Source organism: Somniosus microcephalus, chromosome 11 (assembly GCF_052327205.1).
Source record: "Somniosus microcephalus isolate GS21.2 chromosome 11, FLI_Smic_1.0, whole genome shotgun sequence".
NCBI lineage: Eukaryota > Metazoa > Chordata > Chondrichthyes > Squaliformes > Somniosidae > Somniosus > Somniosus microcephalus.
This window is the reverse complement of record NC_140997.1, coordinates 238,882,200-238,908,021: the sequence shown is the minus strand read 5'-3', so window position 1 is coordinate 238,908,021 and position 25,822 is coordinate 238,882,200. Positions and strand designations below refer to the sequence as shown.

Here is a 25,822-nt window from a genome sequence, read left to right as displayed (position 1 = left end):
TACTATTACTGGGATGTTTTAATGTCCTCTACTGTGAAGACAAATACAAAATATTTGTTCAAATCCTCTGCCATTTCCTTGTTTCCCATTATTATTTCCCCAGTCTCGTCCTCTAAGGGACCAACGTTTATTTCAGCTATTCTATCTTTTTATGTACTTGTAAAGCTCTTACTGTCAGTTTTTATATTTCTTGTTATTCTCCGTCTTTACTATTTTTTTAGTCCTTTGCTGGTTTCTAAAATTTTCCCAATCTTCTGGCCTCCCACTAATCTTCGCAACATTGTCTGCCTTTTCTTTCAATTTGATACCATCCTTAACTTCCTTAGTTAGCCACGGATGGTTCATTCTTCTGGTTCTCTGGCCCCCTCTCATGCAGATTTTTAACTCCTGCTCTCCTGGGTTAAACTGAATGCGAAATTCTATCGTGTTATGATCACTCTTCTCTAGAGGATCCTTTACTATCATTAATTAATCCTGTCTCATTATACATTACCAGATCTAAAATAGCCTGTTCCCTGGTCGGTTCCACAGCGTATTGTTCCAAGAAACTGTCCCGAATACACGCTGAACTCATTCTCAAGGCTACCTTTGCCAATTTGATTTGTCCAATCTATAAGAAGATTAAAATTGCCCACGATTCTTGCAGTACTTTTCTTACAAGCCCCGTGATTTCTTGATTTATACTCTGTCCTATAGTGTAGTTACTGTTAGAATAAGGTTCTACACAAGAGATTAGCAAAAGTAAAAGCACACAGGCTTAGAGGTAACCATGTGACATGGGTCGGTAATTGGTTGGGAAGGAGACAGAGAGAGCGGGGACAGAGGGAATGTTCTCTGATTTTCGGTTATGACGTGTGATGCTCCCCAGGGATCTGTTCTGAGGCCTCAGCTTTTCACCATATTTATCTATGACTTGGATGAAGGAAGAGTGTGTTGGATATCCAAGTTTGCAGATGATATGAAGTTAGGAGGGCAGTAGGTTGTGTGGATGGGACCAGGAAGTTACAAAGGGACATAGACAGATTAAGTGAGTTGGTTAAAACTACAGCAGATAGAGTTCAATTTGGGAAGTGTGAGGTCATCCACTTTGGATCCAAGAAAGGCAAATCGGAATATTTTCTTAACAGTGAGGGAATAGGGACTGTGGAAGAGGAAAAGAATTTGGGTGTCCATTAAAAGCTTGTGCACAGGTACAGAAAGCAATCAAAATAGCTAATGGAATGTTGGCCTTTATCTCAAGGGGACTGGAATACAAAGGGGAGGAAGTTATGCTTCAGTTGTAGGGCGCTCTGGTCAAACCCCATCTGCAGTACAGTAATCCCTCCCCAACCGCAGGGGATACGTCCCCGAAAACCCCTGTGGTTGGCAAACATAAGACCTTATTGTAAAAATGGGGTTGGGGGAACGCGGCTGCATTTACACTCGTCAGAGCCTAACTAAGTTGCTTTATTTTAAATAACACAATAAAAAAGATCATCAATCGAGGGGGGGGGGGGGGGGTGAATGCAGAGAAGCGACATCGTGGCTGGTTGATGCAACTGGGTGGTTTCTTAAAGAATTCTGCGATGGATGGTTGACTCATTTTTTTCTGAATATCTTTCTGGACCTGCTTGTATGGTCTCATTAAATCCTTGAAACCTCGCTTGAATTTTAAACTACGCTCCAAGAATGGGTCAATCTCCATAAAGAGGTCGGAGAGATTAGTAGCAAGAAGCATTGCCTTGCTAAGGTTGGCACTTGTCATCTTCGACTTCTCCACCATATCCTCGTCTTCGTCCTCTGCCTCACTAGAATGCTGTATCAGCTCATCAAGGTCCTCCTCCGTCAACTCTTCGCCGTGCATTCCTTGCCCTTTTCACTATTGATTCACCTTTACCACTGAGATTACGCTAAGGGGCCATGATTAAGGGCTAAACAGAACAATACTGTAAGTAAAGGTAAAATGAGTAGAGAACACACACACACACACACACGCTCAAAAGAGCGGCGCGGATGAATGGAGTCTCGTGTTTGGAAGCACGACCCATGAAACTTGAAAATTAAAAACCGTGTATACGCAAAATTCACTGCTGTGGCTGGCAAAATTTGTCGCAGAGGTGGTGCAGCACAGATTCACCAGGGCTTAAAGGGTTAATTTGTGAAGCCAGGTTGCATAAACCTGGTTTGTGCTATGTTGAGTTTAGTAAGTTAAGTGGTGATCTAATTGAGGTATTTAAGATGATTAAAGGAGTTAATAGGGTAGATACAAGATGATATTTCCTCTGGTGGGAGAGTCCAGAACAAGGGGGGGCACAATCTTAAAATCAGAACTAGGCCATTCAGGGGTGATGTCAGGAAGTACTTTTTCCAGGGTAGTGTAAATCTGGAACTCGCTCCCCCAGAAGGCTGTGGATGTCAGGGGTCAATTGAAATTTTCAAGACGGAGATTGACAGATAGGATTTTCAAGGGATACGGAGCAAAGGCAGGTAAATGGGGTTGAGGTACAGATTAGTCATGATCTACGACAGCACCTCCCAAACCTGCGACCTCTACCACCTAGAAGGACAAGGACGGCAGGCGCTGAGAACACCACCGCCTCCAAGTCACACACCACCCTGACTTGGAAACATATCGCTGTTCCTTCATCGTCGCTGGGTCAAAATCCTGGAACTCCCACTCGAACAGCACTGTGGGAGTACCTTCACCATACGGACTGCAGCGGTTCAAGGTGGCGGCTCACCACCACTTTCTCAAGGTCAATTAGGGATGGGCAATAAATGCCGGCCTTACCAACAACGCCCACATCCCAGGAATGCATTAAAAAAAAATCTAATGGCATGGCGGAACAGGCTCGAGGGGCTGAATGACCTCCTCCTGTTGCTACATAACTGTATCCTTCGTTTCGGAGGGAAGAGTTCCCCAGAGCTTTGATGTACTGCAGTTAAGTATCAACTGGTCCATGAGAAATCAGGATGGGTTAGGGTTACAGGCTGCTGTTACAGGTGGAGTGCCAGTACGTGAAGGAATGAGCCATATAACCGATTCAGAAAAAGACACCATCTTATGAAAGCATTCTGGCCTTATTGAAACATGACCAACTGGGTTTGGAAATTTAGAAACCGAACGATGAAATAGCTGTGAAAGAATTCTGGCTATTGAGATAAGACAGTTGTTGACCCTGAATAAATAACCTTATTGAAACAGAAGGTGCATGGCTCCGACAGGCTGACCTTTGGGAACAAAAACAAAGGTTCACCCTGGATAAGGTGTTCTAATTTAAACTCCGTAAAGATGGCACATAAGATAAGGAACATCTGCCCTCGTAAAGATGACAATAAGGAACACCTGCCCTTGACACCGTTTTTATATGGTCAACCCAGATGAGTCAAGATTCTGGAATATTACAAGCTGATGTAGCAGTAAGAATTGCAGAGGTTGGCAGAAAGATGAATAGGGATAATTGACTTGCATCAGCAGAAACTTTAAAGGCAATACCACTGAAAAATGGTATAAATATTGAATTTACAAATGGGATATCAGATTCGCTTTAATCGGGTAAAGCGATTCTCGGCTATAGAGGCGGCTCTGTAGTCTCCAACTCTTTGTACCTCGGGGATCAAAGGTATTTGATATTGATGGATATCCTATATAGAAAACGTTAAGAACTGTAATACTGTAGCAAAGTTAAGATTTAAAAGTAAGATAGTATTTTTTCTCTTTTTAGAATGGTTAACGTTGTGATTGACTGACTCACCAACTGTAAATTGCACGTCGGTTCTTTTAATAAATCTCTATATATTTTTTAATGTAATTCCAACTTCAACAAAAACGTGATTTTGAATGATTTTCTAGAAATGTAGATGTGGCTTTGGGTTCCTATTTATCCCCTTCAATGTTCTCTAATTTATGATATTAACATTTATCAGATCAGAAACCTAGGCTTTTAAAACTGGCGATAAAAACTTCCAACATTCCTAGATTATGTGATGCCTTCCTGAAAATCCGTATAAAGCACATCCACTGCATTTCCTTTACAAAAGAATGTTACAGCATAGAAAGTCAAGAGTCATAATGGTACAGAAGGAGGCCATTCGGCCCATTGAGTCCGTGCTGGCTCTCTGTAGAGCAATCCAGTCAGTCCCATTCCCCCGCTCTATCCCCGTAGCCCCGCACGTTTATTTCCCTCAAGTGCCTATCCAGTCTCCCCTTGAAAACATTGAGTGTCTCCGCTTCCACCACTTCTGTCGGCAGTGAATTCCAGGTCATCACCACTCGCTGCGTAAAAAAGTTTTTCCTCACGTCCCCCCTGTATCTCTTGCCCAAAACCTTAAATCTGTGTCCCCTAGTCCTTGTACCATCAACTAGTGGGAACAGTCTTTCCCCGTCTAGCCTATTCAAACCCGTCATAATCTTGTACACCTCTAAAGGAGGTTGAGGGGTGATTTGGTAATGAAAACAAATCCAGCTTCTCCAACCTGTCCTTGTAGCCAAGATCCCCCAATCCTTGGAACCATTCTGGTAAATCTCCTCTGCACCTTCTCAAAGGCCTTCACATCCTTCCTAAAGTGTGATGACCAGAACTGGACGCAATACTCCAGTTGTGGCCTCACCAGCGCTTTATAAAGGTTCAACATAACTTCTCTACTTTTGTACTCAATGCCTCTATTTATGAAGCCCAAGATCCCATATGCTTTTTGTTAACCACTCTCTCAATATGTCCTGCCACCTTCAGGGACCTATGCACATTAACTCTCAGGTCCCTCTGTCCCTGCACACTCTTTAAAATTGTGCCATTAAGTGTATATTGCTTCTCCCTGCTCCTTCTGCCAAAATGCATCACCTCACACTTCTCTGTATTAAATTTCATCTGCCACTTGTCTGCCCATTCTGCTAACCTTTCTATGTCCTGTTGCAGTATCGAGCCTGTGCAGGCTCGCTGAAAGAGCAATCTCCCTACTTTTAAGGTAATCGGCAAAAGAACCAGAGGGGAGATGGACACATTTTTGTACGCAGCGAGTTGTTGTGATCTGGCATGCACTGCCTGAAAGGGCAGTGGAAGTAAATTCAATAGCAACATTCAGAAGGGAATTGGATAAATGCTTGAAGGAGAAAAATTTGAAGGGCTATGGGGAAAGAGCAGGGGAGTGGGATTAATTGGACAGCTCTTTCAAAGAGCCGGCACAGGCACAATGGGCTGAATAGCCTTCTTCTGTGCTGTATCACTCTATGATTCAACTCCCGTTGCCCTGCCATTTCATTACTCTTTTAAAAATTTCTTTTTCACCCTTCCCATTAACTCCAAGTTGGCGAAACACAATCTGCACTGACTGGCCCAAGTAACTCCTGTTTCACACCCAGCTCTGCTGGTTCTACATCTTCAATATCCACCTCCTCTGTGAAAACTGAGGCAAAGTCCTTATTGACCATCTGTGTCATTTCCTCATTCTTCACAGCTTGCTCCACCTGTCAGCACCACTACCTCTACCTTGACTATCCTCTAATTACTGTCTATAGAAAGCCATTTTGTGGTCTTAATGTTTCTTTCTAGTTTATCCTATACTCCCTCTTAGCCTTCCTATTTGTACATTACGATATATTTTATATTTGTCCTCACTTTTCCCTTTTAGTATCTGCCCTGTCGGGACTAAATGATTCTTTTTTTAAAACTTCAAATCTGATCTAATTTCTCAGTCCATCCACATGACCCCAGCATTCGATACACTGTTCCTTCCTCACTGGAAGGTATGTCAATTGCACCCTTTCCATGTTTAAATATTTCCTATTGCTGATTTATTGCTTTAGAATCATATTTGCTATTTTTCCGGTCCATTTAATTTAGGCAAAGTCTCTTCTATCGCACAATTTGCTTTTTTCCAGTCAAGTACTCTAGTCTTCAATTTATTTTTTCTGTTCTTTCACTGAAATGACCTGCAATGAAATCTGTTTGTCTTGATCCTGTATTCGTTTGCACTCATGCATATTACCCTCCCCCACTGTGTATAGTTTCACTTCCTCTTTCCCGACTAACCTGGGAGGTTCCAGGTCTTGGCTCTTGGCTCCGCCCCTGACTTCTCTTACATAAAGATCCCAGGATCTGCATGACTCATTCCTGTGAACCAGTCGGCGTGTTGAGATGTTAGCTCTGATCTTAGTGATTAAAAGCCAACTTGTTTAAGTCTATAACTTCTAGTTTTGTGGTTATTGAAGGCCCATCAATTTTAATCACTAAAGAATACTAAGATGGATCGACTCCTAAAACCAGAGCGTCTGGACTTGGATCCACATTCTGCTGAAGCATCAAATCAATTTGGACACTGGCTCAAATGCTTCGAACTCTTCACGGGGGCCTCATCCGCTAGCGAGGTAGATAAACTGAGTCTACTGACTACTCGCGTAAGTCATCGGATTTATTCGTTCATCCGGGACGCCACCTCTTACACGGAGGCCATCACTATCCTGAAGGCCCAATACCAGAGGCCGGTAAACGAAATGTACGCCAGACATCTGCTGGCTACACGCAGGCAGCGACCAGAGGAATCAATGGACGATTTCTTACAGGGCCTAAAGGACCTGGTCCAGGACTGTAACTGCAAGGCCATGACGGCCAACGCGTACTCTGACGAATTGGTCCGCGATTCCTTCATCACGGGCCTCAAATCGAATTATATCCGGCAGAGACTGCTGGAGGAGGTGGTCCTGGACTTAAAAAAGGCAGTGGCCACTGCGCGATCGCTGGACGTGGCCCAGAGAAACTCTGACTCTTATTCTTCCGGCTATGCGGCCCTCACTGCCTCGTGCGTGCCGAGGGGGCCGCCATCTTGGAATCAGCCATCTTCCCCATCCAGGTCTCAGACCAGCTCTACGCCGCCGGAGTCCCCACACAGAAGTTCACCCAGGAGTCCTACTACAGCGGCAATGTCTCGAGGCCCGAAATGCTACTTCTGCGGCTAGGCCAAGCACCCCAGATAACGATGCCCAGCGAAGGACGCTACATGCTTCAAATGTAAGAAAAAGGGGCATTTTAGCAAAGTCTGCAGGGGGAATCCGATTTCCAACTCCGTCACCGCCTCGTGCGTGCCGCCATCTTGGGATCCGCCATCTTTTCCCGACTCAACGGCCGCCCAGGGCCCAACAGTGGCTTCGATCACGGTGGATCAATCCAGGCCACACCCGTTGACAAAATCCATGATGGACATACAAGTAAACGGGAATTTAACGAAATGTTTAATTGACTGTGGGAGTACCAAGAGTTTTATCCACCCTAGCCTGGTACGGCGGCACTCATTAACGGTAACCCCTACACGGAGCAGAATTGCTATGGCTGCTAAGCCCCACACTTCGGACATTTTGGGCTACTGTGTGGTAACACTGACTGTAAAAGGCACGGACTACAAGGATTTTAAACTCCTCGTGATGCCAGAACTCTGTTAATGTAATCTTGGGCCTGGACTTCCAGTGCCACCACGAAAGTGTCACGCTAGCATATGGTGGGTCCCAGCCGCCACTCACAGTCTGTGGCCTATCAACCTTAAAAATCAGCCCGCCCTCTTTATTCGCTAATCTCGCTCCGAACTGTAGGCCCATAGCGACCAAAAGTAGACGGTACAGTCTGGAAGACAGACACTTTATCAAGGCGGAAGTGGACAGACTCCTGCGGGAAGGCATTATTGAATGCAGTACCAGCCCGTGGCGTGCCCAAGTAGTCATAGTTAAAAATAGCGAAAAGAAACTGATGGTAATTGACTACAGCCAGACTGTTAATATTTATACCCAGCTGGATGCCTACCCTTTACCCCGCATATCAGAAATGGTCAACCAGATTGCGCAATACCGAGTCTTCTCGACTATCGACCTCAAATCCGCGTATCACCAGCTCCCCATTAGAACGGAGGACCGCCCATACACCGCCTTCGAGGCGAACGGGCGCCTCTACCTTTTTCTCAGAGTGCCCTTCGGGGTAACAAATGGGGTCTCGGTCTTCCAACGTGAGATGGACCGCATGGTTGATGAGAATAAACTACAAGCCACCTACCCCTATCTGGACAATGTCACTATCTGCGGGCACAACCAGCAAGACCACGATCTAAATCTTGCAAGATTTTAAAAAACTGCCCTAAAGCTGAATCTAACCTACAACGAAGACAAATGTGTCTTCAACACAACCCGTCTCTGTATCCTCGGCTGTGTGGTGGAAGATGGGGTAATTGGACCGGACCCTGACCGATTACGCCCCCTAAAGGGACTGCCCCTGCCACACAATCCCAAAGCTTTAAAAAGGTGCCTGGGATTTTTTTCGTATTATGCCCAATGGGTGCCCAATTACTCTGATAAGGCCCGACCCCTCATTAAATCGACGTCCTTCCCACTATCAGCTGAAGCTCGGGAGGCTTTCACCAGTATTAAACAGGACATTGAAAGGGCTGCAGTGTGTGCAGTGGATGAATGCATTCCCTTTCAAGTCGAAAGCGATGCGTCAGACTTTGCCTTAGCTGCGACCCTCAATCAGGCTGGGAGACCTGTGGCCTTCTTCTCCTGAACCCTTCAGGGACCTGAAATCAGGCACTCTTCTGTCGAGGAGGAGGCACAGGCTATAGTGGAGGCAGTGCGGCACTGGAGACACTACCTAGCCGGCAAACGTTTCACCCTGCTCACCGACCAGCGGTCGGTGGCTTTCATGTTTAATAACAAAGGGGGAAAATCAAGAATGACAAAATACTCAGGTGGAGGATCGAACTATCCACGTTCGACTATGATATTATGTACAGGCCGGGAGCCGTTAATGAACCCCCAGACGCCCTATCGCGGGGAATGTGTGCCAGCATTCATACGGACAAATTACAGGGTCTCCACAACGACCTCTGTCACCCAGGGGGTCACCCGACTATACCATTTTATAAAGTCCCGCAATCTGCCCCACTCCATCGAGGTGGTCAGGGCAATGACCAGAGCCTGCCGCATCTGTGCGGAATGCAAGCCTCGTTTCTACAGGCCTGACCGTGCACACCTTATCAAAGCCACACGGCCATTCGAGCGCCTAAGTCTGGACTTCAAGGGACCCCTTCCCTCTGCCGACCGTAACGTATACTTCCTCAATATCATTGATGAATATTCCCGCTTCCCCTTCGTCATTCCCTGCCCAGACATGACCAGTGCCACGGTCATCAAGTGTCTCTGTAATCTATTCTGCATGTTTGGCATGCCGAACTACATACACAGCGATAGGGGGACGTCATTCATGAGTGACGAGCTGCGCCAGTTCTTGCTCTCGAAGGGGATAGCCACTAGCAGAACCACTAGCTACAACCCCCGGGGTAATGGGCAAGTGGAAAGGGAGAATGCTACTGTTTGGAAGGCTGTTACGTTAGCCTTAAAGTCAAAAGGCCTTCCGACCTCCCGCTGGCAGGAAGTCCTCCCAGACGTGCTCCACTCCATAAGGTCTCTGTTATGTACTGCCACTAACGCTACCCCTCACAAAAAGATGTTCGTTTTCCCCCGGAAATCCACCTCGGGCATATCTCTACCCGCGTGGCTGACGTCTCCGGGGACAGTACTATTGCGGAAGCACGTGAGAGGCCATAAAACGGACCCCCTTGTGGAAAAGGTACAGCTCCTCCATGCAAACCCTCAGTACGCCTATATCGAATACTCTGACGGGCGAGAGGACACTGTTTCCATAAAAGACCTCGCTCCCTCGGGGAGCGGAGAGAACGATGGGAGACTACCCGATGAAGACCTACACTACAAAAAGAGACAGGACGCCCAGAGGTATCAATACCCAACTTTAACCTGGAGGACACTGCAGATAACCTGGAAGACACTGCGGAGGCCCGGACAGCGGAGGAACCAGAATCCACTCCCCTAGAGGCACCCCAACCGGCTTTGCGCCGATCACCGAGAACTGCAAAACCTCCCGACAGACTCACTTATACCAACTTTTAAGAAACATCACCCCGATGGACTAAATCTATAGAAGGGGTGAATGTAATGAAATCGGTTTGTCTTGGTCCTGTATTCGTTTTGCACTCATGTATATTACCCTCCCCCACTGTGTACAGTTTCACTTCCTCTTTCCCGACTAACCTGGGAGGTTCCAGGTCTTGGCTCTTGGCTCTGCCCCTGACTTCTCTTACATAAAGATCCCAGGATCTGTATGACTCATTCCTGTGAACCAGTTGGCGTGTTGAGATGTTAGCTCTGATCTTAGTGATTAAAAGCCAACTTGTTTAAGTCTATAACTTCTAGTTTTGTGGTTATTGAAGGCCCATCATGACCCTAATTGTATTAAGGCCGTTGTTTCCCCAATGTTCACCTATCTGTTCTTCCTCCTCTGCTGGAGCAGCAACACCTTGGCCAAAGAAAAAGTCCCAAGTTCCCCTCTGTCACCACAAAGACTTTCTCCATCCCAGTCTATTTCAGGATCATTGAAATTTCCTATTGAGTGTCAGCTGTGGCTCAGTTGGTAGCACCCTCGCCTCTGGAGTGCAACTTGAACCCACAACCTTCTGACTCAGAGACTTGAGCACACAAATCTAGGCTGACGCTCCAGTGTAGTACTGAGGGAGTGCTGCACTGTCGGAGGGGCAGTACTGAGGGAGCACCGCACTGCCGGAGGGGCAGTACTGAGGGAGTGCTGCACTGTCGGAGGGGCAGTACTGAGGGAGCACCGCACTGTCGGAGGGGCAGTACTGAGGGAGCTCTGCTGCACCGTCGGAGGGTCAGTACTGAGGGAGCGCTGCACTGTCGGGAGGGGCAGTCTTTCGGATGAGACGCTAAACCGAGGCCCCATCTACTATCTCAGATGGATGTAAAAGATCCCATGGCACTATTTCGAAGAAGAGCAGGGGAGTTATCCCCGGTGTCCTGGCCAATATTTATCCCTCAATCAACATCACTAAAACAGATTATCTGATCATCACATTGCTGTTTGTGGGAGCTTGCGGAGCGCAAATTGGCTGCCGCGTTTCCTACATTACAACAGTGACTACACTTCAAAAAGTACTTCATTGGCTGAAAAGCGCTTTGAGACATCCAGTGGTCGTGAAAGGTGCTATATAAGTGCAAGTCTTTCTTTCTTTATTATAACTATTGTTAAAACACACCTCTAACTTATCTATAAATTTCATGCTCATTTTCCATGGCACTGTTTGGTAATCTATAATATACCTTGCAAAATTAGGGCACATGGAATTGGGGGTAATATACTAGCAGACAGAAAACAAAGAGTAGGGATAAACGGGTCTTTTTCAGGATGGCAGGCTGTGACTAGTGGGGTACCGCAAGGTTCGGTGCTTGGGCCCCAGCTATTCACAATCTATGTCAATGATTTGGGTGAGGGGACTAAATGTAACATTTCCAAATTTGCTGATGATACAAAGCTAGGTGGCAGTGTCAGTTGTGAAGAGGATGTGAAGAGGCTTCAAGAGGATCTCGACAGGCTCAGTGAGTGGGCGAAAACATGGCAGATGGAATATAATGTGGATAAATGTGAAGTTATCCACGTTGGTAGAAAAAACAGAAAGGCAGAGTATTTCCTAAATGGTGAAAGATTGGGGAATGCAGATGCTCAAAGGGACCTGGGTGTCCTTGTACATGAGTCACTGAAAGTGAATGTGCAGGTGCAGCAAGCCATTAGGAAGGCAAATAGTATGCTGGCCTTCATTACAAGAGGATTTGAGTACAGGAGTAAAGAAGTCTTACTCCAATTATATAGGGCCTTGGTGAGACCACACCTGGAGTACGGTGTACAATTTTGGTCTCCTTACCTAAGGAAGGATATACTTGCCATAGAGGGAGTGCAACGAAGGTTCACGAGATTGATTCCTGGGATGGCGGGAAGAGATTGAGTAAACTAGGCCTGTATTCTCTTGAATTCAGTAGAATGAGAGGGGATCCCATTGAAGCATACAAAATTATTACAAGGCTTGATAGGATGGATGCTGGGAGAATGTTTCCCTTGGCTGGGGAGTCTAGAACCAGGGGCCACAGCCTCAGGATAAAGGGTAGGCCATTCAGGGCTGAGATGGGAAGAAATCTCTTCACACAGAGGGTGGTGAATCTTTGGAATTCTCTACCCCAGAGGGCTGTGGAGGCTCAATCATTGGGTATATTCAAAACAGAAGTCGATAGATTTCTGACTAGTAAGGGCATCAAGGGATATGGCGATAGGGCCGGTGAATGGAGTTGAGGCAGATGATCAGCCATGATCTCACTGAATGGCGGAGCAGGCTCGAAGGGCCGAATGGCCTACTCCTGCTCCTATTTCTTATGTTATGTAATTCCTTACCTTAACCAAAGGGATTTTGTTTGGACCACTTTTCTAATTAAATGCTCTAGTGCTAATATCTCCTATTAATGCTGCAACCCCATTTCCCATTCTTTATTCCCAGTCCCTCAAGGTTGTGTGTCCAGGTATATCGGCAATCTTGACCCAGCTGCAGATAATTTATTTTAAATCAATGATTAGTTCCCTAGTTGTACTTCTTGCTCCACATGCATTAATATACCAATATTTTAGTTTGGATTCCCTTAGTTTGGTCAATTCATAAGAAATAGGAGCAGGAGTAGGCCAATCGGCCCCTCGAGCCTGCTCCACCATTCAATAAGATCATGGCTGATCTGATCCTAACCTCAAATCTTCTATCACTCTGCATCCACCCGAACCCATGTGATCTCCCGGGAGAGGCGAAAAACCAGATAAAGACCCAATGGCCAATTTGGGAGAAAAAAATCTGGGAAATTCCTCTCCGACCCATCTAGGCGATCGAAATTCTTCCAGGAGATCACTCTGTCCCTATATTTTCTACAGTACTTACCTTCTGTAAAGGCGATCTCCACCCCAGCCAGGAACAGGAATAAAACCATCTCCTGAAATCTAACAGAATTAGAACACAGTAGGAGCAGAACAAGGCTACACGGCCCCTGGGCCCGCTCCACTACCCACAGGGCCATGACCATTCCGAACCCAGACTCATGTCCAATTTCCTGCCCGCTCCCCGTAACCCTTAATTCCCTTTACTTCTAGGAAACTATCTATTTCTGTTTTAAATTTATTTAATGATGTAGCTTCCACAGCTTTCTGGGGCAGCAAATTCCACAAACCTACCACCCTCTGAGTGAAGAAGTTTCTCCTCATCTCAGTTTTGAATGAGCAGCCCCTTATTTTAAGATTATGCCCCCTAGTTCTAGTTTCACCCATCATTGGGAACATCCTCACCGCATCCACCCGATCAAGCCCCTTCACAATCTTATATGTTTCAATAAGATCGCCTCTCATTCTTCTGAACTCCAATGAGTAGAGTCCCAATCTACTCAACCTCTCCTCATATGACCACCCCCTCATTCCCGGGATTAACCGAGTGAACCTTCTTTGTACTGACTCGAGAGCAAGTATGTCTTTTCTTAAGTATGGACACCAAAACTGTATGCAGTATTCCAGGTGCGGCCTCACCAATACCTTGTACAACTGCAGCAATACCTCCCTGTTTTTATATTCCAACCCCCTAGCAATAAAAGCCAACATTCCATTGGCCTTCTTAATCACTTGCTGCACCTGCATACTAACTTTTTGAGTTTCGTGCACCAGGACCCCCAGATCCCTTTGTACTACAGTACTTTCCAGTTTCTTGCCATTAAGATAATAACTTGCTCTATGATTTTTCCTGCCAAAGTGCATAACCTCACACTTTCCAGTATTGTATTCCATCTGCCAAATCTCTGCCCACTTACTTAGCCTGTCTATGTCCCTTTGCAGGTTTTTTATGTCCTCCTCACTCACTACTTTCCGTCCCATCTTTGTATCATCTGCAAACTTTGATATGTTACACTCGGTCCCCTCCTCCAAATCGTTAATATAGATTGTAAAGAGTTGGGGACCCAGCACTGACCCCTGCGGAACACCACTAGTTACTGGTTGCCAATCTGAGAACGAACCATTTATCCCAACTCTCTGCTTTCTGTTAGAGAGCCAATCCTCCACCCACGCCAGAATATTACCCCCAATCCCGTGATTTTTTATCTTGAGCAATAATCTTTTGTGTGGCACCTTGTCAAATGCCTTTTGGAAGTCTAAATACACTACGTCCACTGGTTCCCCTTTATCCACCCTGTATGTTACTTCCTCAAAAAACTCAAGCAAATTTGTTAAACATGACTTCCCCTTCATGAAACCATGCTGAGTTTGCCCTATTAAATTATGTTTATCCAAATGTCCCGTTACTGTCTCCTTAATAATGGACTCTTAACATTTTACCAACCACAGATGTTAGGCTAACAGGTCTATAGTTTCCAGCCTTCTGCCTACTACCCTTTTTAAATAAGGGTGTTACATTAGCAGTTTTCCAATCTGCCGGGACCTTTGCTGAGTCCAGTGAGTTTTGGAAAATTATTACCAATGCATCCACAATCCCTACCGCTACTTCCCTCAAGACCCTGGGATGCAAGCCATCAGGTCCAGGGGATTTATCCGCCTTGAGTCCCATTATTTTACCAAGTACCACTTCCTTAGTGATTTTAATTGTATTTAGTTCCTCCCCCCCTAGAGCCCCCTGTTTGTCCAGTGTTGGGATATTCTTAGTGTCCTCTACTGTAAAGACTGATACAAAATAATTGTTCAGTGTTTTTGCCATCTCCATGTTTCCCACCATTAATTTCCCGGTCTCATCCTCTAAGGGACCAACATTTACTTTAGCCACCCTTTTTCTTTTTATATAACTATAGAAACTTTTACTGTCTGTTTTTATATTTTTTGCTAATTTACTTTCATAATCTATCTTCCCTTTCTTAATCAATCTTTTTGTTATTTTTCGCTGTCTTTTAAAGACTTCCCAATCTTCCATCCTCCCACTAGATTTGGCTACCTTATATGCCCTTGTTTTTAGTCGGATACTATCCTTAATTACTTTACTTAGCCACGGATGGCTATCTTTTCTTTTACACCCTTTTTTCCTCAGTGGAATATATTTTTTTTGGAAGTTGTAAAATAACTCCTTAAATGTACACCACTGGTCATGTACCGTCTTACCCTTTAATCTATTTTCTCAGTCCACTCTAATTAATTCCGCTCTCATACCTTCATAGTCTCCTTTATTCAAGCTCAGCACGCTTGTTTGAGATCCAACCTTCTCACCCTCTAATTGAATATGGAACTCAACCATGTTATGGTCACTCATTCCAAGGGGATCCTTTACTAGGACATTTTTAATTAATCCTGTCTCATTACACAGGACCAAATCTAAGGTTGCTTGCCCCCTGGTCGGTTCAGTTACATACTGCTCAAGAAACCCATCCCTAATACACTCAATGAACTCTTCCTCAAGGCTGCTCTGCCCAATTTGATTTGTCCAGTTAATATGATAATTAAAATCCCCCATAATTATAGCTGTTCCCTTATTACAAGCCTCAACTATTTCCTGATTAATACTCCGTCCAACAGAGTTGCAACTGTTCGGAGGCCTATAGACTACACCCACTCGTGTTTTTTTCCCCTTATTATTCCTTACCTCCACCCAAACTGTTTCACTATCCTGCTCCTTTGACCCAATATCATTTCTCTGTATTATAGTGATTCCTTCCTTTATTAACATAGCCACCCCACCTCCTCTCCCTTCCTGCCTGTCCTTCCTGATTGTTAAATAACCTGGTATGTTTAATTCCCAGTCATGGTCACCCTGCAGCCATGTTTCTGTAATGGCCACAAGATCATACCCATATGTCATTATTTGTGCCGTTAACTCATTCATTTTGTTACGAATGCTACGTGCATTCAGATAAAGAACTCTCAAATATGTTTTGTAACACTTAGTTCCTGTTTTTTCCTTTTTTAGTACTTTACTTTTTACTCCATACATTCTGTCCCTTCCTGACACATTCTGTTTTTTAATTCCCCCACTGCTACCTAAGTCTATGACCTTCTCTGTTGTCATTTCTATTATTTGCTCTCTAGAAACCTCCCCCCCACTAATTAGTTTAAAGCCCTTTTCTTCCGGTCTGATGAAGGGTCATTGGCCTGAAACGTTAACTTTGTTTCTCTCTCTACAGATGCTGACAGAGCAAAGAAACTTCTGTACCTTACCCTGGTATAGTTAACATCTCCGTGAAGATATCAATCCCAGCTCAGTTTAAATTCTAATGTAATCAAAGATTAAAAGGATGGCAATGTTGGAACGAGCATTTACCAGTAGGAATTGGGGGATGATTATATGTCTGGCTGCATTATAGTCACTATATATTTCAAAGTAATTCATTACACGCAGTGCTTCGAGACATTTCAGAGACAGAAGCTATATAAATACAAGCCTTGCTTTCAAACAAAGATTCAGGAAGACCAAACTCCCTAAACAATCTGCTTCATCTACAAACTTAGTTCTACTTTGTTATTAAAACAGTCACACAAAAACCTTCCGTCCAGTTAACCATTGTTATTTTCCAGCAACTTCTCAACTGCATTAAGTTGATCTGACTTTTGTCACCATATATGGGCACAATAGACTCTTCAGTACATCCATTCCAAGCCTCGCCTTCTACACATAACTAGCAAGGAACGGCTCAATTCAAAGCAAAAAGCAGGACTGCAGCAAATAATATTTGCCTGTCCCAAGAGTGCTGCACGGTGTAATATTCACCTGTCCCGGGAGTGCTGCACGGTGTAATATTCACCTGTCCCAAGAGTGCTGCACGGTGTAATATTCACCTGTCCCGGGAGTGCTGCACGGTGTAATATTCACCTGTCCCGGGAGTGCGCATGTTGTAATATTCACCTGTCCCGGGAGTGCGCATGTTGTAATATTCACCTGTCCCAGGAGTGCGCATGTTGTAATATTCACCTGTCCCGGGAGTGCTGCACGGTGTAATATTCACCTGTCCCGGGAGTGCGCATGTTGTAATATTCACCTGTCCCGGGAGTGCTGCATGGTGTAATATTCACCTGTCCTGGGAGTGCTGCACGGTGTAATATTCACCTGTCCCGGGAGTGCGCATGTTGTAATATTCACCTGTCCCGGGAGTGCGCATGGTATAATATTCACCTGTCCCGGGAGTGCGCATGTTGTAATATTCACCTGTCCCGGGAGTGCGCATGTTGTAATATTCACCTGTCCAGGGAGTGCTGCATGGTATAATATTCACTCGTCCCGTGAGTACAGTGGAGGGAGTGGACAGAGTGGATGTTTAAAGTGGTGTTTGAGCTCCCGATTGCTTAGTCTTAGATGGTATTGAGCTTCTTGAGTGTTGTTGCAGCTTTAGCTTTCCAGGGAAGTGGGGAGTATTCCATCACACTGCTGATTTATTCATTCCCTCTGTATTGCAGCAACACTGCTGTTTTTGGAAATCAGACAATGTGTTTAGCACTTTACTCCAAGCTCCATCACAAACTCTGGTAGATATGTTAATCAGTCGTATTTGGACCAATGACGTTTCATAGTGCAGGACACATCGAACAAACCGCACAGCAATCACATTCTTCACCAAGTAACTCACTTTCAAGCAAGAGGCAAAATGGCAGCTGCTTCCCATCCCGTTGCCTCGCACACAGCAACAAAGGTACAATAATCCCGAACTATGTTCCTTTGTCATGGGGAAGGCAAAGGTTGAGACAAAGAAAAAAGAAAAGGAATGAAAGTTTTCTTACCATACTCGCCAAAGCGAAGAGACTCCCAGTGTCGCCACTCCACGAGAACACCCACTGTTCGCACTCCAGCATAGATCAGAAGCATTCCCAGGGTGGCATCCAGCAGGAAATTAATCAGATACCTGAAGTGGAAACAGAAAAATATCAGTCGCCAGACACAAGGCCTCAACACAAATCTCAGCAAAAAGATTTTTAAGTGAAATAATATTTTTTGAATGTATTTCTCCTTGGGATGTGGGCGATTCAGAAATGGCCGTATTTATTGACCATCTCTGGAAAGCATTCAGAGTCAACTCTTAGTACGGGATCGGAGGGGTGTGTAGGCCACATGAAGAAAGGGTTCTTTCCCCTGAAGGACACTAGTGAACCTGGCAAATTTCATGGTCATTCCTTCCCTGCCGTCAGCCCACAAATGACCAGGTTTATTACAGAATCGTAGAAATTTGGGCACAGAACGAGGCCATTTGGCCCATCGTGTTTGTGCTGGCTGAAAAAGAGTTATTCAGCTTAATCCTAATTTCCAGCTCTTGGTCCGTAGCCTTGTAAGTTACAGCACTTCAAGTGCATAGCCATGTACTTTGAATTCCAGAGGTGAGGTGAGTGACTGCCCTTGAAATCAAGGCAGCATTTGACCAAGTGTGGCATAGAAACATAGAAGATAGGAGCAGGAGTAGGCCATTCGGCCCCTCGAGCCTGCTCCGCCATTCAATGCGATCATGGCTGATCATCCAAATTCAGTACCCTGTCCCTGCTTTCTCCCCATATCCCTTGATCCCTTTAGCCTTAAGAAATATATCCAACTCCTTCTTGAATATATTTAATGAATTGGCCTCAAATGCCTTCTGTGGTAGAGAATTCCACAGGTTCACCACTCTCTGGGTGAAGAAATTCCTCCTCATTTCTGTCCTAAATGGCTTACCCCTTATCCTTAGACTGTGACCCCTGGTTCTGGACTCCCCGACCATCGGGAACATCCTTCCTGCATCTAGTCTGTCCAGTCCTGTCAGAATTTTATAAGTTTCAATGAGATCCCCTCTCATTCTTCTAAACTCCAGCGAGTATAAGCCCAATCAACCCAATCTCTCTTCATACGTCATTCCTGCCATCCCAGGTATCAGCCTGGTGAATCTTCGCTGAACTCCCTCCATGGCAAGAACATCCTTCCTCAGATAAGGCGACCAAAACTGCACACAATACTCAAGATGTGGTCTCACCAAGGCTCTGTACAACTGCAGCAAGACATCCTTGTTCCTGTACTCAAACCCTCTCGCTACGAAGGCCAACATACCATTTGCCTTCTTAACCGCCTGCTGCACCTGCATGCTTACTTTCAGCGACTGGTGCACAAGGACACCCAGGTCTCGTTGCACTTCCCCTTCTCCCAATCTATTGCCATTCAGATAATAATCTGTCTTCCTGTTTTTGACACCAAAGGCATCAAGGAGCCCTAGTAAAACTGAAGTCAATGGGAATCGGGGGGAAAAGTCTCCACTGGCTGAAGTCGTACCTAGCACAAAGGAAGATGGTAGTGGTGGTTGGAGGTCAATCATCACAGCCCCAGGACATCGCTGCAGGAGTTCCTCAGGGAAGTGTCCTAGGCCCAACCATCTTCAGCTGCTTCATCAATGACCTTCCCTCCAGCATAAGGTCAGAAATGGGGATGTTCGCTGATGACTGCACAGTGTTCAGTGCCATTCACAACTCCTCAAGTAATGAAGCAGTCCGTGCCCGCATGCAACAAGACTTGGACGACGTTCAGGCTTGGGCTGATGTGTGGTGCAAATGTTACCTGCCACTTAAGTGCCAGGCAATGACTATCCCCAACAAATGAGTGTCTAACCACCGCCCCTTGACATTCAACGGCATTATCATCACCGAATCCCCCACCATCAACATCCTGGGGGGTCACCATTGATCAGAAACCTAACGGAACCAGCCACATAATTACTGTGGCTACAAGAGCAGGTCAGAGGCTAGGTATTCAGCGGCGAGTGTCTCACCTCCTGATTCCCCAATGCCTTTCCACCATCTACAAGGCGCAATTAAGGAGTGTGATGGAATACTCTCCACTTGCCTGGATGAGTGCAGCTCCAACAACCCCTTTGAAGCTCGAGGCCATCCAGGACAAAGCAACCCGCTTGATTGGCACCTCATCCACCACCTTAAACATTCACTCTCTCCAATTAGTCCCACTCCCCCTGCTCGATACCTCGGCAAATTTTTCCCCTTCAAGTATCACAACTCACTGCATAAAAAAAAGTTTCCTCCTCTCCCCTCTGCTTTTTTTGCCTATTATCTTAAATCTGTGTCCTCTGCTTACTGACCCTCCTGCCAATGAAACAGTTACTTCCTAGCTACTCTATCAAAAACCCTCAATTTTGAACACCTCTATTAAATCTCCCCTTAACCTTCTCTGCTCTAATTTCATTTCAGGCAGTGCATTCCAAATCATCATTATTCACTGTGTAAAATAATGTTTCCTCATGTCGCTTCTGGTTCTTTTGCCAATCACATTAAACCTGTGTCCTCAGGTTACCGACACACCTGCCACTAAACAGTTTCTCCTTATTTACTCTATCAAAACCCTTCATGATTTTGAACACCTTTATTAAATCTCCCCATAACTTTCTCTGCTCAAAGCAGAACAACCCCAGTCTCTCCACATAACTGAAGTCCCTCATCCTAGCAAATCTCCTCTGCACCCTCTCCAAGGCCTTGACATCCTTCCTAAATTGTGGTGCCCAGAATTGACCACAATACTTCAGCTGAGGTCTAATCAGTGTTTTATAAAGGTTTAGCATAACTCCTTTGCTTTTGTATTCTATGCCTCTGTTTATAAAGCCAAGGATCCCATATGCTTTTTTAACAGCCTTCTCAACTTATCCTGCCACCTCCAAAGATTTGTGTACATACACTCCCAGGTCTCTCTGTTCCTGCACACCCGTTAAAATTGTGCCATTTAGTTCATATTAATCAGTGCCTCGATTTCAAAATTCTCATCCTGGTTTTCAAATCCCTCCATGGTCTCGGCCCTCCCTATCTCTGTAATCTCCTTCAGCCCCACAACCTCCACCCCCCCACAACCCCGAGATATCTGCGCTCCTCTAATTCTGCCCTCTTGAGCATCCCTGATTATAATCGCTCCACCTTTGGTGGCCGTGACTTCAGTTGCCTGGGTCCTAAGCTCTGGAATTCCCCACCTAAACCTCTCCGCCTCACTACCTCTCTCCTCCTTTAAGACGCTCCTTAAAACCTACCTCTTTGGCCGAGCTTTTGGTCACCTGTCCAATTTATCCTCATGTGGCTCCGTGTCAAATTTATTGTCTTAAAATACTCCTGTGCAGCGCCTTGGGACAGTTTACTATGTTAAAGGCGTTATATAAATACAAGTTGTTGTTGTTATATTGCCTCTCCTCATTCTTCGTTCCAAAATGCATCACTTCACACTTCGCTGTGTTAACTTTCATGTGCCAAGTGTCTGCCCATTTCACCATTCTGCCGATGTCCTCCTGAAATCTATTACTATCCAGTGATTCCCTGCCTCAGCCTATCTGCTACTGAAACCCTCATCCATGTCTTTGTTACCTCCAGACTCGACTATTCCAACGCTCTCCTGGCTGGCCTTCCATCTTCCACCCTCCATAAACTTCAGCTCATCCAAAACTCTGCTGCCCGTGTCCTAACTCTCACCCAATCCCGTTCACCCATCACCCCCTGTGCTCACTGCCCCGTGTCCAAACTCACACCCAGTCCCGTTCACCCATCACCCCCTGTGCTCACTGCCCCGTGTCCTAACTCACACCCAGTCCCGTTCACCCATCACCCCATGCTCACTGCCCCGGGTCCTAACTCACACCCAGTCCCGTTCACCCATCACCCCGTGCTCACTGCCTCGTGTCCTAACTCGCACCCAATCCCGTTCACCCATCACCCCCTGTGCTCACTGCCCCATGTCCTAACTCGCACCCAATCCCGTTCACCCATCACCCCCTGTGCTCACTGCCCCATGTCCTAACTCGCACCCAATCCCGTTCACCCATCACCCCGTGCTCACTGCCCCGTGTCCTAACTCACACCCAGTCCCGTTCACCCATCACCCCGTGCTCACTGCCTCGTGTCCTAACTTGCACCCAATCCCGTTCACCCATCACCCCGTGCTCACTGCCCCGTGTCCTAACTCACACCCAGTCCCGTTCACCCCGTGCTCACTGCCCCGTGTCCTAACTCTCACCCAGTCCCGTTCACCCATCGCCCCCCCCGTGCTCACTGCCCCGTGTCCTAACTCACACCCAGTCCCGTTCACCCATCACCCCGTACTCACTGCCCCGTGTCCTAACTCACACCCAGTCCCGTTCACCCATCACCCCGTGCTCACTGCCCTGTGTCCTAACTCACACCCAGTCCCGTTCACCCATCACCCCCTGTGCTCACTTCCCCGTGTCCTAACTCACACCCAGTCCCGTTCACCCATCACCCCGTGCTCACTGCCCCGTGTCCTAACTCGCACCCAATCCCGTTCACCCATTACCCCGTGCTCACTGCCCCGTGTCCTAACTCGCACCCAATCCCGTTCACCCATTCCTGTGCTCACTGCCCCGTGTCCTAACTCACACTCAGTCCCGTTCACCCATCACCCCGTGCTCACTGCCCCGTGTCCTAACTCACACCCAGTCCCGTTCACCCATCACCCCGTGCTCACTGCCCTGTGTCCTAACTCACACCCAGTCCCGTTCACCCATCACCCCCTGTGCTCACTTCCCCGTGTCCTAACTCACACCCAGTCCCGTTCACCCATCACCCCGTGCTCACTGCCCCGTGTCCTAACTCGCACCCAATCCCGTTCACCCATTACCCCCTGTGCTCACTGCCCCGTGTCCTAACTCACTCAGTCCCGTTCACCCATCACCCCGTGCTCATTGACCCCGTGTCCTAACTCACACCCAGTCCCGTTCACCCATCACCCCGTGCTCACTGCCCCGTGTCCTAACTCGCACCCAGCCCCGTTCACCCATCGCCCCGTGCTCACTGCCCCGTGTCCTAACTCGCACCAAGTCCCGTTCACCCATCACCCCCCGTGCTCACTGCCCCGTGTCCTAACTCACTCAGTCCCGTTCACCCATCACCCCCTGTGCTCACTGCCCCGTGTCCTAACTCACACCCAGTCCCATTCACCCATTACCCCGTGCTCACTGCCCCGTGTCCTAACTCACACCCAGTCCCGTTCACCCATCACCCCCTGTGCTCACTGCCCAGTGTCCTAACTCACACCCAGTCCCGTTCACCCATCACCCTGTGCTCACTGCCCCGTGTCCTAACTCACACCCAGTCCCGTTCACCCATCACCCCGTGCTCACTGCCCCGTGTCCTAACTCACACCCAATCCCGTTCACCCATCACCCCGTGCTCACTGCCCCGTGTCCTAACACACCCAGTCCTGTTCACCCATCATCCCCTGTGCTCACTGCCCCGTGTCCTAACTCACACCCAGTCCTGTTCACCCATCACCCCTATGCTCACTAACCTACATTGGCTCACGGTCTGGCATTGCCTCAATTTTAAAATTCTCATCCTTGTTTTCAAATCCCTCCACGGCCTCGCCCCGCCCTATCTCTGTAACCACCTCCAGCCCCACAACCCTCCGAGATTTCTGCGCTTCTCCAATTCTGGCCTCACTCCACCACTGGCGGCCGTGCCTTTAGCTGCCAAGGCCCTAAGCTCTGGAATTCCCTCCCTAAACCTTTCCACCTCTGTCTCTTCTTTTATGACGCTCCTTAAAACCTACCTCTTCGACCGAGCTTTTGGTCACATGTCCCAAAATCTCATGTAGCTCAGTGACAAATTTTGTTTGGTTTACGCTCCTGTGAAGCGCCTTTGGATCTTTTACGATGTTAAAAGCGCTGTATAAAATGAAAGTAAGGGACAGTGCGCACCAGTCAGCTGTTGTGAGCAGCAGTGACTAACAGTGAGGGGAAGCAGCAAGAATGCTTGCACTCTAAATCAATGCTTGCACTCTAAATCAATGCTTGCACTCTAAATCAATGCTTGCACTCTAAATCAATGCTTGCACTCTAAATCAATGCTTGCACTCTAAATCAATGCTTGCACTCTAAATCAATGCTTGCACTCTAAATCAATGCTTGCACTCTAAATCAATGCTTGCACTCTAAATCAATGCTTGCACTCTAAATCAATGCTTGCACTCTAAATCAATGCTTGCACTCTAAATCAATGCTTGCACTCTAAATCAATGCTTGCACTCTAAATCAATGCTTGCACTCTAAATCAATGCTTGCACTCTAAATCAATGCTTGCACTCTAAATCAATGCTTGCACTCTAAATCAATGCTTGCACTCTAAATCAATGCTTGCACTCTAAATCAATGCTTGCACTCTAAATCAATGCTTGCACTCTAAATCAATGCTTGCACTCTAAATCAATGCTTGCACTCTAAATCAATGCTTGCACTCTAAATCAATGCTTGCACTCTAAATCAATGCTTGCACTCTAAATCAATGCTTGCACTCTAAATCAATGCTTGCACTCTAAATCAATGCTTGCACTCTAAATCAATGCTTGCACTCTAAATCAATGCTTGCACTCTAAATCAATGCTTGCACTCTAAATCAATGCTTGCACTCTAAATCAATGCTTGCACTCTAAATCAATGCTTGCACTCTAAATCAATGCTTGCACTCTAAATCAATGCTTGCACTCTAAATCAATGCTTGCACTCTAAATCAATGCTTGCACTCTAAATCAATGCTTGCACTCTAAATCAATGCTTGCACTCTAAATCAATGCTTGCACTCTAAATCAATGCTTGCACTCTAAATCAATGCTTGCACTCTAAATCAATGCTTGCACTCTAAATCAATGCTTGCACTCTAAATCAATGCTTGCACTCTAAATCAATGCTTGCACTCTAAATCAATGCTTGCACTCTAAATCAATGCTTGCACTCTAAATCAATGCTTGCACTCTAAATCAATGCTTGCACTCTAAATCAATGCTTGCACTCTAAATCAATGCTTGCACTCTAAATCAATGCTTGCACTCTAAATCAATGCTTGCACTCTAAATCAATGCTTGCACTCTAAATCAATGCTTGCACTCTAAATCAATGCTTGCACTCTAAATCAATGCTTGCACTCTAAATCAATGCTTGCACTCTAAATCAATGCTTGCACTCTAAATCAATGCTTGCACTCTAAATCAATGCTTGCACTCTAAATCAATGCTTGCACTCTAAATCAATGCTTGCACTCTAAATCAATGCTTGCACTCTAAATCAATGCTTGTGAATTTTAACAGTCACAGTAGACTCCAGTCAGCAGTACCCGTGAGTACATTTGAATCAAAAATATGGAAAACACGAATCTTAAGGCTTTTGAACAACGGCACTGCGAGTGTGGGAGAGACAAGTCACACGTAAACACCATCACTCACAGTGAGCACGGGTCCTCTTCAGTCAGGTCAGACAAATAGACATTGGCAAAGTGGATAAACAGCATCCCGATAGCCTGCTTCGAGGTATCTAAAAACCTGCAAAACAACAAGTTCAACTATCATTTGAGAGATATTGCTCAGAGTTTAGAGAATAAACTGCTGAGAATCATTGTAATTAACAACACTGGGGATCAGAATGCTGTGTAATAATGACACTGAGCTCGGCAGGAACCGCAATAGTTAGAGATTATTGCTGCGATGTTTAATGCCAATACTATTGATTTGGCACAGCAGGTGGGGGGGGGGGGGGGCCGGAGAGAGAAAAGCAGCGCACATATCACAGACGCACAGAGACAGAGTGATGGGCCGCGCCCGATTTACGGCTCTGATAGAATCCCAGAGGGATGGGTCCACTCGCTACTTTTAACTGCAAACTTTTGCAAACACTTGTGTCTTGTCCTTTAATCGTGGAGCTTCCTCCACCTGTTAGCTCCCAGATTATTCACCGCCATTCTTAGCGAGAAATCATAGAATGGTTACAGCACAGAAGGAGGACATTCAGCCCATGCCGGCTCGCTGCAAGAGCACTTCAGCCAGTCCCACTCCCCCACCTTTCCTTCAGGTACTTATTCAACTCCCTTTTGAAAGCTGTGATTGAATCTGCCTCCAACACCCTTTCAGGCAGCACATTCCAGATCCTAACCACTCGCTGCGTAATAAAAGTTACTCATGTCGGCTTTGGTTCTTCTGCCAATCAGCTTAAATCTGTGAC

At 46.2% G+C, this 25,822-nt stretch overlaps 1 protein-coding gene across 5 annotated transcripts in view; it reads right to left on the bottom strand.

Moving 5' to 3' along the window:
- The window catches only part of stimate (STIM activating enhance), a 91,704-nt gene that overhangs the window by 45,585 nt on the left and 20,297 nt on the right, over positions 1-25,822 (bottom strand). For all 5 annotated transcript variants that reach the window (XM_086002197.1, XM_086002200.1, XM_086002201.1 and 2 more), the window contains exons 3-4: positions 25,051-25,146; positions 17,604-17,725 (exon numbers count right to left, since the gene is read on the bottom strand). In XM_086002197.1, the coding sequence (XP_085858323.1) occupies positions 17,604-17,725; positions 25,051-25,146 (218 nt within the window). The remainder of the gene's footprint in view (positions 1-17,603; positions 17,726-25,050; positions 25,147-25,822) is intronic.